The 13,961-nt window shown below is 38.4% G+C and overlaps 1 protein-coding gene across 6 annotated transcripts in view; it reads right to left on the reverse strand.

Annotated features, from left to right (window-relative positions):
• Nucleotides 1-13,961, reverse strand: part of prpf40a (PRP40 pre-mRNA processing factor 40 homolog A) — a 70,249-nt gene that overhangs the window by 43,365 nt on the left and 12,923 nt on the right. For 4 of the 6 annotated variants that reach the window (XM_078552180.1, XM_078552184.1, XM_078552181.1 and 1 more), the window contains 6 exons: nucleotides 5,717-5,794; nucleotides 4,445-4,555; nucleotides 3,309-3,429; nucleotides 2,430-2,457; nucleotides 1,096-1,302; nucleotides 609-720 (listed from right to left, as the gene is read on the reverse strand). In XM_078552180.1, the coding sequence (XP_078408306.1) occupies nucleotides 609-720; nucleotides 1,096-1,302; nucleotides 2,430-2,457; nucleotides 3,309-3,429; nucleotides 4,445-4,555; nucleotides 5,717-5,794 (657 nt within the window). The remainder of the gene's footprint in view (nucleotides 1-608; nucleotides 721-1,095; nucleotides 1,303-2,429; nucleotides 2,458-3,308; nucleotides 3,430-4,444; nucleotides 4,556-5,716; nucleotides 5,795-13,961) is intronic. The other 2 variants (XM_078552183.1, XM_078552185.1) reach the window with 1 other exon arrangement.

The following is a 13,961-nucleotide window of genomic DNA, read 5'->3' on the forward strand; positions in this document are numbered from 1 at the left end:
CTGGCATATCCTCATTTTTGTTCAGCTGAAGTTTCTTCTCCACCATGAGGAGAAGCCGGACCCTTGATTGGATGTGTCCCATTTTCTGAAGGAACCATTCTCTACATAACACCATAGTTCACTCTTCCATCACTCCTAATACCTGCTCTCCTTCCCCTGGTGCCAGTGTCCCAAATACTCCTTGCAGGGCAGACAGCAAGTTACTTATACTTCCTCCAATCTAGTATTCTGTATTTGCATTCATGATACATTATCCTCTATAGTGAGTTGGGTTGGTGACCAAAGGATACAGATTTAAGATTATTGACTAAGAAACCCATGGGGTGGAGGGGAGATGATGAGGCTTTTTTAATGCTGCGAGTTATGATTGGAATGCACTGTTTGAAAGGGTGGTGGAAGCAGATTCAATAGTAACTTTCAGAAAAAAATTGAATAAACACCTGGAAAAGAAATATTTGTAGGGCTGTGGGAAGTGTGACTAAATGGACTGCTCTCCGAAAAGAATTTAAGTGGAAATGTTGCACGATTTAAAATGCAAAAAAAAATGGGAGCTTGTTACAAATTATCAAGTTTTATCAACGATTAAAATACAATTTCTCAACCAATACCTTTTCTTTTAATAGTTCTTTAAATGCATGTTTTGCCTCCTCTTTTGTGTTCCAGGTGTAGGTTTTCCTGACTGGCTCTTTTTTCACTTCCTCCTCCTTTTTTGGAATATCACTATGGAAAAAAAAGTTGAAGTAGTAACAAAACACTCAAGTTATTTTCCAATGATTTTTGAAGCATGGTGGGCTCAACTGACAAATAATTATTTTTCCCCAACATTTTACATCAATATGGCTGATTTATAAACTGTTTGAACAAAAAGCCTCACATTACAACTAGAAATCAAGTCAGCCACTGACGTAACATCACAATTATAGAAGTGTGTTCTAAAAAAATAACAAAAATGGAAAATTAATTTGTAGCATAAATCTATAAATAAGGTTTCTGGTTTTGAACAAAAGTATATTTTCAATCATATGTTTAAAATAATACTTAAAACTTTAGACAATTCAGCTACATTGCAATCATGTGGAGCAAGTTATATCATACTTTTCTTGAATCTCCTGCTTTGCTACTTCTTCGACTGGCTGTGAAATAATCTCTACAGGTTCAGGCTCAGGCTGCTCAACAGCTAATGTTTGCTCTTTTTCATTATCATCAGTGGTTGTAACTTCATTCTCAATAACTTCCACAGGAGTGGTCGTTGTTGCCTCTTGAACAGAAGTTGATACAGTGGATGCAGAAGCCTCTTTCACTCTGTTGAAATTATGAAAATGTAGATTAATATCCGTTAACTAAATATTTATTTTGATTTCACATTGACATCTCTGTCAGATCAAAACAGAATTACTAAATTGTTACTGAAAGTTACTAAAATTGTTGCTTTGCAAACACAGAATTTTTAATAACCTAACACTAACTTCCCATCTTTGCCAAAGCTGCCATGTAACTGACTTCTAAAAGTTGTATACTAGTAGGCAAATCAAACATGCATCCAATTTCATCATTCAACTACCTGACTAAAATCAGGAACTCGACCACTGAGCCATACCATGTCTGAACGTCTGCGCCATACTCTATGACCCAGCACATTATCAGAGAATTAAATACTGTGTAGTAATATAAAATAAAAATATTAAAATGACAGTCCACTTATAGTTTGAAGGCATTTTGAAAACATTAAGAGCTTAAGAAATAGAAGCTGGAGCAGGCTATACAACCCGGTGAGCCTGCTCTGCTATTAATAAGATTGATCTATGTTCTACACAAGAAACTGTCCACTGTAGCCCACTCAATTCTCAAACATGTATAATTTCAACAACTGAATAGTATCCCCTAACAGCATCATCACAAAGTTCATCTCTTATGAAATCAATTGGTGATGAACACGTGGGTTAGGATTGCAGTAATAGTTTATGCACAATAATGCTTTTTAGGCCTAGACATGTAACTTTTGATCAACTACAATTTCCTTCCACTGTACTAGGTTTCTGAAAAATTATCAGCAATAATTTGGAAACTGTTAGTTCTACTTTCTGATCACCTAACTTGACCATTTAGTCTATCTGTCAGAAAATGTAAATTGTCTTTCCTGATTTCATTTAGAATAAATATTAAAACATCATTTTACTTGACCAAATAAAGCAACTTGCATATTTCCAAAAGAAGTTCTGCAAAAGAAGCATGCAATTGTGGTTTTGAATTTCATCCATTCCAACAGGAGTCTGTTATTTACTGGAGTCTAAATACTTGAATTTTGGTAAATAAATGCATAATAAAAGAACCTATTTAATGTAAACCTTTCAACGGGAGTTGTTAAATACCTCAACATCACAGAAGATGCACATTTTCAAAAATTAGAATGTTAATTGTTTGGAACTTACCCATTTTCTTCTTCAGCTTTGATCATTTCTATAGAAAAGTAAAAATAGCATCTGATTGGTTTACTTTCAAAAATAGCTGGACAAAGCATCAAAATCTGCAAGATCGTTTTAGCTATTAATTCACACAGCATAATTTATGGTGCAGTATTTGATTATAAAAATAGCTTAAGGGTTGAAATCACTGTTGGTTGTGTTGCTTTATTACAAAATTGGAGCTTTACCATAAACTGTAGATACCTATTACTGTTTTAAAAAAACTTACCGATTAATGTCTGAACCCTTAACAGTTACAACAGTTCAATAATGGAATTGTATTTGCTATCTCAGAAAGTACTCTTTCAGCTACTATCAAGTAAAAAACGATGTGCATGATCAAGCATGAGAAAAAATTTCAAATTGGTGTTACAATCCTGCCTTCCCTCACCCTAAATATTTTGTGATCACAAGCTACACCTTGGAACTGCTGTCCTTAGCCAAATTAATCACCTCTAATACTAATTTACACCAATAAAAATTCAAGTTTTAATTACAGAAAATCACATTACAGCATCTTTTTTGGATTTTTTTTAATACATGACACCAACCTGGAACAATAAAACAACTTAACAGATGATCATGTGTTAAATACTTGAATAAGGGAAAAAAACATGTTAGAGACTTGAAAATTAGAGTCTTTTAAATCAGGCTAGAGCTCTCAATTTTTACTTGAAACACTAGCTTTCAAGAGTGTTGGGCCAATCATAGCAGTGAACGTGCAAAAGCAATATCACTGTTGTGTTTGTTTTTTTTATAGAAAGCACAATATAACTGAAATTATTTTCTTTTCAAGTAGTTTTAAAATGTGATTTGGTTTTCATAGAAACTATTAAAAGATTTTACCTTCCAGTTCTTCCAATTCTTTGGGTTTAGTCCATCGAGACTCTTTTGTTTGAGAATTATAATAATAGGGTTTTCCGGTGTCAGATTTGTATTCTTTCCAAGGACACTTTGATAACAATTGCTTAAAATAAAAGAGCATTCTGACATTAATATCTTAATTCATACAATTTCGCGCATGCGCACGAAAGAGTGCACATCTCCCTGAGGCTAAGTGCTGCATCAGGGAGATCGCTTACACTTGTTCAAACATTAAAAATAGAAAAATAAAAAAATCCTTAACACTTCCCCCTCATGTGACAATGTCACACGAGATGGGACATGTTTAATAAAGTTTTAGTGAAATTTATTAAGTTTTTTAAACCCTACATGAAACCTCATCCTGCCGGTGGATGAGGTTTCATGTTTTTTCAGAAGCCCGCTGGGGCTCCTGGCCTGCCCACCAACCTTAAGGTTGGACGGGCAGGTTCTTTAATTGTTTTAATTATCCTGTCAATGGCCTCAATTGGCCATTGACAGGTTGGCAGGCGCACGGTTGATTTCGCTGTGCCCCCGCCTTCCTGAAAATTTAAATGGGGCGGGATTTCCCCCGACCTCATCCCGCGTCAAAATCCAGCCCATTAAGTAAAATCTGAAATTAAAAGTATCAATAATGGTAGCTATGAAACTAACAGAATGTCATAAAAACCACTTGTTCACTTTTATGCATTAAGGAAGGAAATCTGCTGTCCTTACCCAGACTGGCTTAAATACAATGCCAGACCCACAGCAATGTGGTTGGCTCTTAAGTGCCCTCTGAAATGTCCTGGCAAGTCATTCAGTTGTATGCAAGACAGCCCACCACCAGCTTCTCAAGGGCAATTAGGGATGGGGAATAAGTGCCAGGCCTGCCAGCAACACCCATATCCCATGAATCAATAAATGTAAAATAATTCTGTACTACAAATTCAAACATTACTTTTAATTATTTATTTATTATTAAGAATTTATTGAAAACAAAGATACATTAAGAGGAATCCTGTAGAAAATCGATATTGAATTATAAACAAAGAATAAACTCTTCCAAAGTTCTCACTGCACCCTTTAAAGATAACAGGCCAATTCTCCCATTTAGATATATCCAAGTCATCTCCTCAAACCTCTGCATGTGATTTCAGCTCATCAGGCTTCTCCCATGTGGACTGTTTTGTCTCCGAATTGTAGAAATATATCCTTCCATCTGGAGATTTGTGTTCAGTCCAAACAGACTTCTAAAGAACAAGTTATGATACTGAATTAAAATGACAGAATAATACAAATCTAAATAAATACAGTAAGAGGATATGTCAAGAAATAATACAGAAGAGGTCAATTATCTGTGGTGACTGGAAATTTGTACTTGGGAGAAATCGTAAATAACAGAAGTTCTTAATGGTTTGCAGAGTAGACATTTACCTACAGCAATAGTAAGGAGGAAAATGCTGGAAATACTCAGCAGGTCAGGTAGTCTCAGTTTCATCAGAACTTTCAGATTATTGACTTGAAACACAAACTGTTTCTCTCTCCACAGGTACTGCCTGACCTACTGAACATTTCAAATTTCAGCATCCAGAGTATTTTGTTTTCACATTTACCTACATCACTCATTTTTTCTCCAATAATAGTCTTTCATCTCAACATTAATCTCAAGACACAACAAAAGAATGAAGCAAGAGACTCCTTTACATTACAGTTTTTGCTATGCTGCAGCTTGACCAAGAAGTCTGTTGATGGAGCAAAACAGCAGCCTTCGCAGTCCCCAAATACTAACTCCATTAATGCTCAAAGGTAAGCACGACAATAAAGAATTCAAGTTTGTCTAACTAGTTATAGCCTTGGCTCAGTGATATCATTCTCACCTGAGCTAGGTCATTGGTTCAAGCCTCTTCCCCTCAAGGCTTGAGCACATAACCTGACACTTTAGTACAGTAGTGAGGGAATACTGTACTGTAGGATATCAAAACAAGCGGATGCAAAAGATGTCATAATATTATTCAAAAATATGTGGGAGAGTTCTGATGTCCTATCAACACGTATCCCTTAATCAACATAATCAAAAACAGATTAACTGCAATTTGCTGGATCTTTATGCTGTATTTGCCTACAACAGTCAGTCCACCTCAAAAGTAATTTATTGGCTTTACAGGGTTTTGGATTAACCGGTGTACATGAAAGCTATGGTAAGTTATTTCTTTACCCAACAACCAATTTCTGAACCAAGGCGTGGTTTGACTAATTTAGCTAAATTTTAAAAAGCGGGTAAAGACTTGTATTTCTTTGCATTCTGCAAGAAACCAAGATTAAATTTTGCATGGAATTTGGAAATAACGAAGTAATGGCTTAATTTAGAAAGATGTATTTACTGAGAATTCAAATATGTCACAGTTGGATACCTTTTTAGGCTGTTCTTCTCCAGAAGATTCATTAGTAGTAGAAATTTGTTGAGCGCTAGAAACTGTAGGATTTGTAACCTGAAAAACATTAGTTCCTTAGGCTTTCCAATAAAAAAGATTCTTTCAAAAAATACTCTTTACTTCATAGATTTGTGAATCCAGAAACTAAAAGTTAACTCTTTTGTAAAAAAAGGTAAAATATAAATAATGAAGAAAGGAACAATGAATTAAATTAAATCTGGTACTATACCAATCATCACAGGCTTGACACTTGGTCACAATTAGCCTATACTTCATAGATTATGTTGGGCATGGTTCGGTAGGTCTTAAGGTATTTGTAGTCTTAGGTAGTTCAATAGTTAGTATTTATTAACTACGAGAAACTATATACATAGGCACAGTAAAGGTCTAAGGTAGGAACTCTCTCCATGCTTGCCCCTACACACGGCTCTGTCCAACACGACACTGACCGTTAGGTGTGGGTCATGTCTTCTCTTACACCACTGCGTGGACAGTACTGGTACTCAGACCCAAGTTAGCCCTTTATGTGCCAGACCCTTATACTACACCTTCCCCCAACTCTTTATCCAACATTTTTACAAGTTATCCCAGTTTGCCCCATATATTTACATCATTATTACTACCCTGTCTCCCCCCTCTGAGCACATAGGTTCAGACTGTCTGGAGACCTTATAACCCTTTCATATCTTGTTCTCACTGCTGTCGGAGGAGTGGTAGGCTCTTTCGCTGAAGGTAAACTTTGCTGAATTGGCGTTTGTTCTGGCATCTGGGTGTTTTTTCATCTTCTATTTCTGTTCCTTGGTATTGAATTGCTCTTTGCCAATTCCCGATATTTTGTAATGGATGTCGCTAGGTTTATCCCATTCTTTATGGGAGAACAAACTCTCAGCTTGTATATACAGTGTGTTTTATTTTCTTTCCTTTGTGCAGCTCGGTGCGATGCACGTTGAGATTGACATTTCAAAAATGGAACATTCATTCCCACTTGTTTCACGATTGTACCCAAATCTTTGATTACTCCTTTATTTTCCAATTGTTTTTCAAGCTCACGAATCTTTTCATTTAGTTCTGCAGCTGCTCTATTAAGTTCAATGTCTTAGTTTCAGAGTTAATCGCAGATCTCTTAAATAAGTTTAACAACTTCACCTCAAGTGTTCATTTCCTTTAAGAATCTTTCTTCCACAGAGGCTGACTGCTCCTTAGACTCTTTCAATTCATTTGTTAGATTTTCAATCTCATTTGTAGAATTTTCCTTAACTGCTTTTAAAAGTCTGGATTTGCTCTTCCATTCTGTGCACCTCATCCTGCAACATGCTCTGATTAGATCGAAGTTCAAGAATTTCACCCATTTTGGTTGTTAATTCAGCTTTCAAGCAACTATTCTGATGCAACAACAATTCTTTCTTAACTTTCAACCTGTTTCTTTCAAAGGCTCCTTGTGTCTGTTTAACACCTCAGAAATTTGCTTAAGTTGTGCAATTTGCTTCATTGAAGACCTTAGTTTATCATGTATTTCCAAAGGTGCTTGCTTGGATCTTGCATTTTAAATCTTCCAGTTCAGCTTTGATACAAATGTTTTCCAATCTTACTTCTGCCTTTTCTTTCTCTGCCTGCTGCAGAGCTTTGTCCTTGTTGTTACTTTGGTTTCAGTGTTAGCCAGGCCTGCATCCAGTGAAGTCTTAACTTGGTTTGATTATACAATGGTGCTGCGCGTGGCTCATAGTATGGAACAGTCCACAAGTTACTCCTTGACCATAGTCAGCTGGCTCAGCACCGGCAGCTGCTGTTGCAGTTCAAGAAATGCGTTGGCATTTTCAAAAATATCTACCTTTAAGAATTCCAAAACTTATGTTATGTTTGTAAAGGAATACTTTAAAATGTGTCCTGAAGCCTTCAGAGATGATGATGTATTCGTCTGTGACTCTTGATATTCGGCAAAAACTTTCAAAGGCTGGATTTTACCATTGGGGGGGGGCGGGGCCCGCTCGCCGAAGCGTAAAATGATGCACAGTGACGTTGTGCGGAACTCCCGACGTCACTGTGCCCCATTTAAATTTTCAGGAAGGCGGGCGCACAGCAAAATCAGCTGTGTGCCCGCCAACCTGTCAATGGCCAATTGAGGCCATTGACAGAGCAATTAAAGTAATTAGTGGGCCTGCCCGTCCAACCTTAAGGCTGACGGGCAGGCCGGGAGCCCCGGCAGGAAGTAGAAAAAACATGAAACCTCATCCACAGGCGGGATGAGGTTTCATGTAGGGTTTTTAAAATTTTAATATTAATACAGTTTTTTTTGGAAATTATGAACATGTCCCAACTCACGTGACATTGTCACATGAGGGGACATGTAAGGGAAAATTTTTTTTTCTATTCTTAATATTTTTGAAAGTAGAGGCGATCTCCCTGAGGCAGCACTTAGCCTCATAGCCGCATAGCGCTTCTGTGCGGACGTCACACTGGGCGGGCCTTAACTGGCCTGCCCATGTAAAATGGCGCGTGCCTCTGATCGGAAAAGCGCCCGCCCATCAACTTAAGCCCCAAATCTTTCAAAAAGATTAAATTGTGGACTGTGTACCTAATTGCAGTGAAATTTGTTCCAAGAAACACTCCACTGCCAGTTGTTCGAGTTGCTTCTGTATTTGGAAATGCAGATAAAACAGAAAAAAAAAAGAATCCGTTGAACCAATGCCTGAAGAAACCAAAAATGACGAGAGTAACAGCATTATTGATAAGGTACCAATATTTGTGTTGTGTAAGAGGTCAGGATGAAAGTTATTTGCTATTGAAGAGGGGAAATTTGGGTGTTGGTAACAGCATTGTCAGATAATGTACTTGGATTTTGTTGTCCAATATAGGTGGCAGCTCTGGTAGAAACTTGTTTCAAGTGGCTTACGTTGCTAAACACTTTCTCATATTAATAGGAAAAAAATTGTAACAATATGAAAGCTGTAGTGCATCACGGGAATTTATTTTAGTTATGTGACCCTCATCAACATTAAACAGTAGCAACGCAGACACAAAATTGGCCGAAAAATAGGAAGCAAAGAGTAACAGTCAATGGATATTTTTCGGGCTGCAGGAAAGTTTGTAGTGGAATTTCCCAGAGGTCGGTATTGGGACCCTTGCTTTTCCTGATCTATATTAATGATCTAGATCTTGGTGTGCAGGGGACAATTTCAAAGTTTGTGGATGATACAAAGCTTGGGAGTGTTGCAAATTGCGAGGAGGACAGTGTAAAACTTCAAAAGGACTTAGACAAGTTGGTGGAGTGGGCAGATAGGTGGCAGATGAAGTTCAATGTGGAGGAATGTGAGGTGATGCATTTTGGTAGGAAGAACATGGACAGACAATATAAAATAATGGGTGAAATTTTGAAGGGGGTGCAAGAGCAGAAAGACCTGGGTGTATAGTGCATAGGTCATTGAAGGTGGCAGGACAGGTGGAGAGCACAGTTCATAAAGCATATAGTATCCTGGGCTTTATTAATAGGGGCATAGAGTGCAAGAGCAAGTGGATTATGCTGAGTTTATATAAGATACTCATTAGACTACAGTTGGAGTATTGTGTACAATTCTGGGTGCCACATTATAAGGATGTGAACACATTGGATAGAGTGCAGAAGGTTTACAAGAATGGTTCCGAGGATGAGAAATTTCAGTTATGAAGTTAGATTGAAGAGGTTGGGACTGTTCTCCTTAGAGAAGAAGGCTAAGAGGAGATCTGATAGAGATGTTCAAATTCATGAGGGGACTGGACAGAGTACATAGGGAGAAGCTGTTCCCGCTCGTAAAAGGATCAAGAACGAGAGGGCACAGATTTGAAGTGATTTGCAAAAGAAGCAAATGTGACGTGAGAAAAACCTTTTCCTCACAACGAGCGGTTCGAGCCTGGAATACACTACCTGGAAGTGTGGTGGAGGCCGATTCAATCGAGGCATTCAAGAGGGAATCAGATGATTATTTGAATAGAAAAAATGTGCAGGGGTACAGGGAAAAGGCAGGGCAATGGCACTAGGTCATAATGCTCATTTGGAGAGCCAGTGTAGAGATGATGGGCCGAATGGCCTCCTTCTGTGCCGTTAAAATTCTGAGATTCTGTGAAGTTGCCCTGTCTTTCTGGCACCCTTGTGTGGTTTGGTTGGGTAGTGTATTTTTCTCTTTCATAGCTTTACTGGGGATTTTCTATCGCTTTTTGTAAGCTCTGTGCACTCCACAACTTGAAGGTCAAAGTATTTGTTGGCTGGGGCTTCATCAATGCGTTGCATTAGGATTACTTCATCAGCAAATTCATCCAACGAGAGTAAAAATGTATTAATCAGGACTTCATCTTCCTATTTAGGCCTGATGCACTCCAGTAATTTAAAAATGTTCTTCTCCCGGATGCCCAATTTTGATGCCCAGGTTTGGCACTTGCAGTCCAAATGGGTCTGGAAGAGTGGATATCTTTTCCATGGGTAAAATTTTTAAATCACAGGTGCAGTTTGAAGAGATTTCCAAAAATCCAATATAGTGCTGCTGCTTCTGCACAAAGGGTTTTCACGCACTAGTCAGTTTTGGTGGGCTCCCATAGTAATGGCGCTCATGATCTCAGCATTTAAATTTTTTCAACAATAGTTGCCCGCATGATTGGTTATAGAGTCTTCCCCTCTTTAGTGCAATGTTATCACGTCTTGGAAGCATCGAATCCCAGCCTTTGCTGGGTTTTAAAGCTGCCTGCTCCGCCGTGATTAATTTTTAATCAATTATTCTTTTTCCCCTTTGTTTGGAGCAAGCTTGGCTGCCACATGTTCAGGTGCTGACTTGAGAATCAGTATTCTCGGTTTAAATGGTAATTTCTACCACTGCAGTATTTAACGTTTTTCAGGATTTGTGTTGAGGAATTTTAAATTTTTAGCTCACCCCTGCTAAACCTGCACACTCTCAGTATTGAAGTTGGACTTCCACGGATTCAATGGAGTCTTCTGCTACAGTGAAGAATTCAATTTCTGCCATGAGCTTCCAAGCCTTTCTTTGGCGCTTTTCTCTGGCAATTTCCTTCTGCGCCTTTGCTTTTTGAGCTGTCAGGTCAGAATACATCTTTGATTTTTCCATCAGTTTTCCAGGATTTTAATTTTCTTCTGCAATCTTTGCGAGGTTTAGAGTTGTTCCATTCACTGCCACCATGCTGTAAGGTGTTGGGAGTGCTTTGGTAGATCTTAAGGTATTTGTAGTCTTAAATAGTTCAACAGTAAGTACTTATTACCTGCTAGAAATTACATGCATAGCTCCAGCAAAAGGAGCAAGCTCCATACTTGCTTCTACACATGGCTTTGTCTAACACTACACTGACTCCTAGGTGCAGGTCATGTGTTCTCTTACATCACTGTGTGGGCGGTTTTGTACTCATGTTAATCCTTTATGTGCCAGACCTTTATATTACTAACTATATGCTTCAATTTTAGGCTGAATAAAATATTGTGAACAGGATAGAGAAAATTAAATCATTAAGTTGAGAATATTAAAGCATAAAATCATTAGTAATTAACAGAGAAAAACATCAGAGATTACTTCACAACAAACAACAAATGCTGCAGAGGAAACGTCTTGATGAACAAGACAATAGTGAATATACTAACACAAGAAACACTAATAGGGAAATCTGAAAGAGGTGTCGAACTATCATGATTTAAGCCTCATCAGTAAGATTTTACTTTTACAAAATCATCTGGAGTATTGCTTGCAGTGAGTGAGTGGGCACGTCAATTTAGAACAGCATTCTGCCCCATAATGCACAGTACTTGTATACAGTGGTGCTCCGTGAAATTTGGTACATCATTTTAAGATCGCACTGCTGTGCCTTTTTGGGGGTGAATTAAAGGTTGATTACTATGCAGATCTTCCAGTCAACCAGGGGTATAAAAAAAATAGCAAAATGACTGGAATTTATATTTTGAGATGCACTGGCCATGTATCATACATTTGATTAAAAATAAATGCATTATATTGCTTTTTCCAAGACAAGACTACTAAGTTGACAGATTGCAACTGAATGTATATTTCCATGTTTTGAAAAAGTTAACTGCTTTACTCAAAGCATTTTCCGTGACGAACAGTCAAATCCTTTATAATCATTTTGTTAATCAAAGCAATGGTGTGTTTTGGGAAGGTGAAAGAAGATAGGAGAAAAAAAAATTGTACGGGTACAAAAGTAAAAACTAAAACAGAATAGGATCTTTAAAAAAAAATGGTGGGGAATGGCAGGGGGGTGGGAACCTGAGTAGGGGGCAGAGCAGGGAGGAAACAAGGATAGGAATGAAAGACAGAAAAGTAAGAAGCAAAAGTGGAAGGCAGAAAAAACAAGGGCAAAAAATAAATGGGGTCATAGGGCAAAACAAAGCTAAGATGACTAAGAAGGTTAAAAAGGCGAGTCTAAAGGCATTGTCTCTTAATGGGTGGAGCATTCACAATAAGGTAGATGAATTAACAGCGCAAATAGGTATAAACTGTTATGATATAGTTGCAATTATGGAGACATGGCTGCAGGGTGACCAAGCATGGGAACTGAACATCCAGGGGTATTCAATATTTAGGAAGGGCAGACAAATAGGGAAAGGAGGTTGGGTAGTACTGTTAGTAAAGGAGGAAATCAATGCAATAGTGAGGAAGGGTATTGGCTCAGAAAATCATGATGTGGAATCTGTTTGGGTGGAGAAAAGAAACGCCAGAGGGCAGAAAACGTTGGTGGGGGTTGTTTCACCCCCAAAACAGTAACGGAGATGTAAGGGAAGGCATTAAACAGGAAATTAGAGACGCATGCAATAAGGGTACGACTGTAATCACGGGTGACTTCAATCTACATATCGATTGGACAAATCAAGCTAGCAATAATATTGTGGAGGAGGATTTCCTGGAGTGTACACGTGATGGTTCTTTAGACCAATACGCTGAGGAACCAACCAGAGAGCAGGCTATCCTAGACTGGGTATTGTGCAATGAGATAGGATTAATTAACAATCTTGTTCTTGGGAGAGAGCGACCATAAAATGATGGAATTGTTCATTAAAATGGAGAGTGAAGAAGCTGAATCCGAAACTAGGGTTCTGAATTAAATAAAGGGAACTACGAGGGTATGAGGCGCGAGTTGGCAATAATGGATTGGGGAACCTTTCTAAAAGAGTTGACGGTGGATAGGCAACGGCTAATATTTAAGGAATGTATGCATGAATTACAACAAATATTCATTCCTGTCTGGCGCAAAAATAAAACAGGAAAGGTGGCTCAACCATGGATTGCAAAAGAAATTAGGGATAGTGTTAGATCCAAAGAGGAGGTATATAAAATTTTCAGAAAAAGCAGAAAGCCTGAGGATTGGGATTAGTTTAGAATTCAGCAAAAGTGGACAAAAAGATTGATCAAGAAGGGGAAAATGGAGTACGAGAGTAAACTTGCAGAGAACATAAAAACTGACTAAAAGTTTCTATAAACACGTGAAGAGAAAAAGATTAGCAAAGACAAATGTAGGTCCCTTACAGTCAGAAACGGGGGAAATTATATGGGGAACAAAGAAATGAAGAACTGAACACATAATTTGGTTTTGTCTTCACAAAACAAGATACAAATAATTTCCCAGAAATGTTAGGAAACCAAGGGTCTAGTGAGAGGGAGGAATTGAAAAAAATCAGTATTAGTAAAAAAATGGTGCTAGAGAAATTAATGGGGTTAAAGACTGATAAATTCCCAGGGCCTGATAATCTACATCCCAGAGTACTAAAGGGAGTGGCCCTGGAAATATTGGATGCATTGGTGGTCATCTTCCAAAATTCTATAGACTCTGGAGCAGCTCCTACAGATTGGAGGGTGGCAAATGTATCCCCACTATTTAAAAGAGGAAGGAGAGAAAAAAAAGAATTACAGACCAGTTAGCCTAGTGGTGGGGAAAATGCCAGAGTCTATTATAAAAGACGTAGTAACAGAACACTTGGAAAGCATTAATGGGATTAGACAAAGTCAGCATGGGTTTATGAAAGGGAAATCATGCTTAACTAATCTGCTGGGGCAGAATTTTGCCCTTGATGGGTGGGTGGGCAGCCGATCGCCACCGCCGAAGCAGGCCCTGCCGCCATTTTGAGTGGGCGGGCCAATTAAGGCCCGCCCAGTGGGCTGCCCAACGGTGGTTTTGGGGGGGGGGGGGGGGCAGAATTCCCCAACTGTCAAAGCGCGCTCTTTTGCGTGCATCTCCCTGAGGCTAA

Source organism: Cetorhinus maximus, chromosome 11 (assembly GCF_964194155.1).
Source record: "Cetorhinus maximus chromosome 11, sCetMax3.hap1.1, whole genome shotgun sequence".
NCBI classification, from domain to species: Eukaryota; Metazoa; Chordata; class Chondrichthyes; order Lamniformes; family Cetorhinidae; genus Cetorhinus; species Cetorhinus maximus.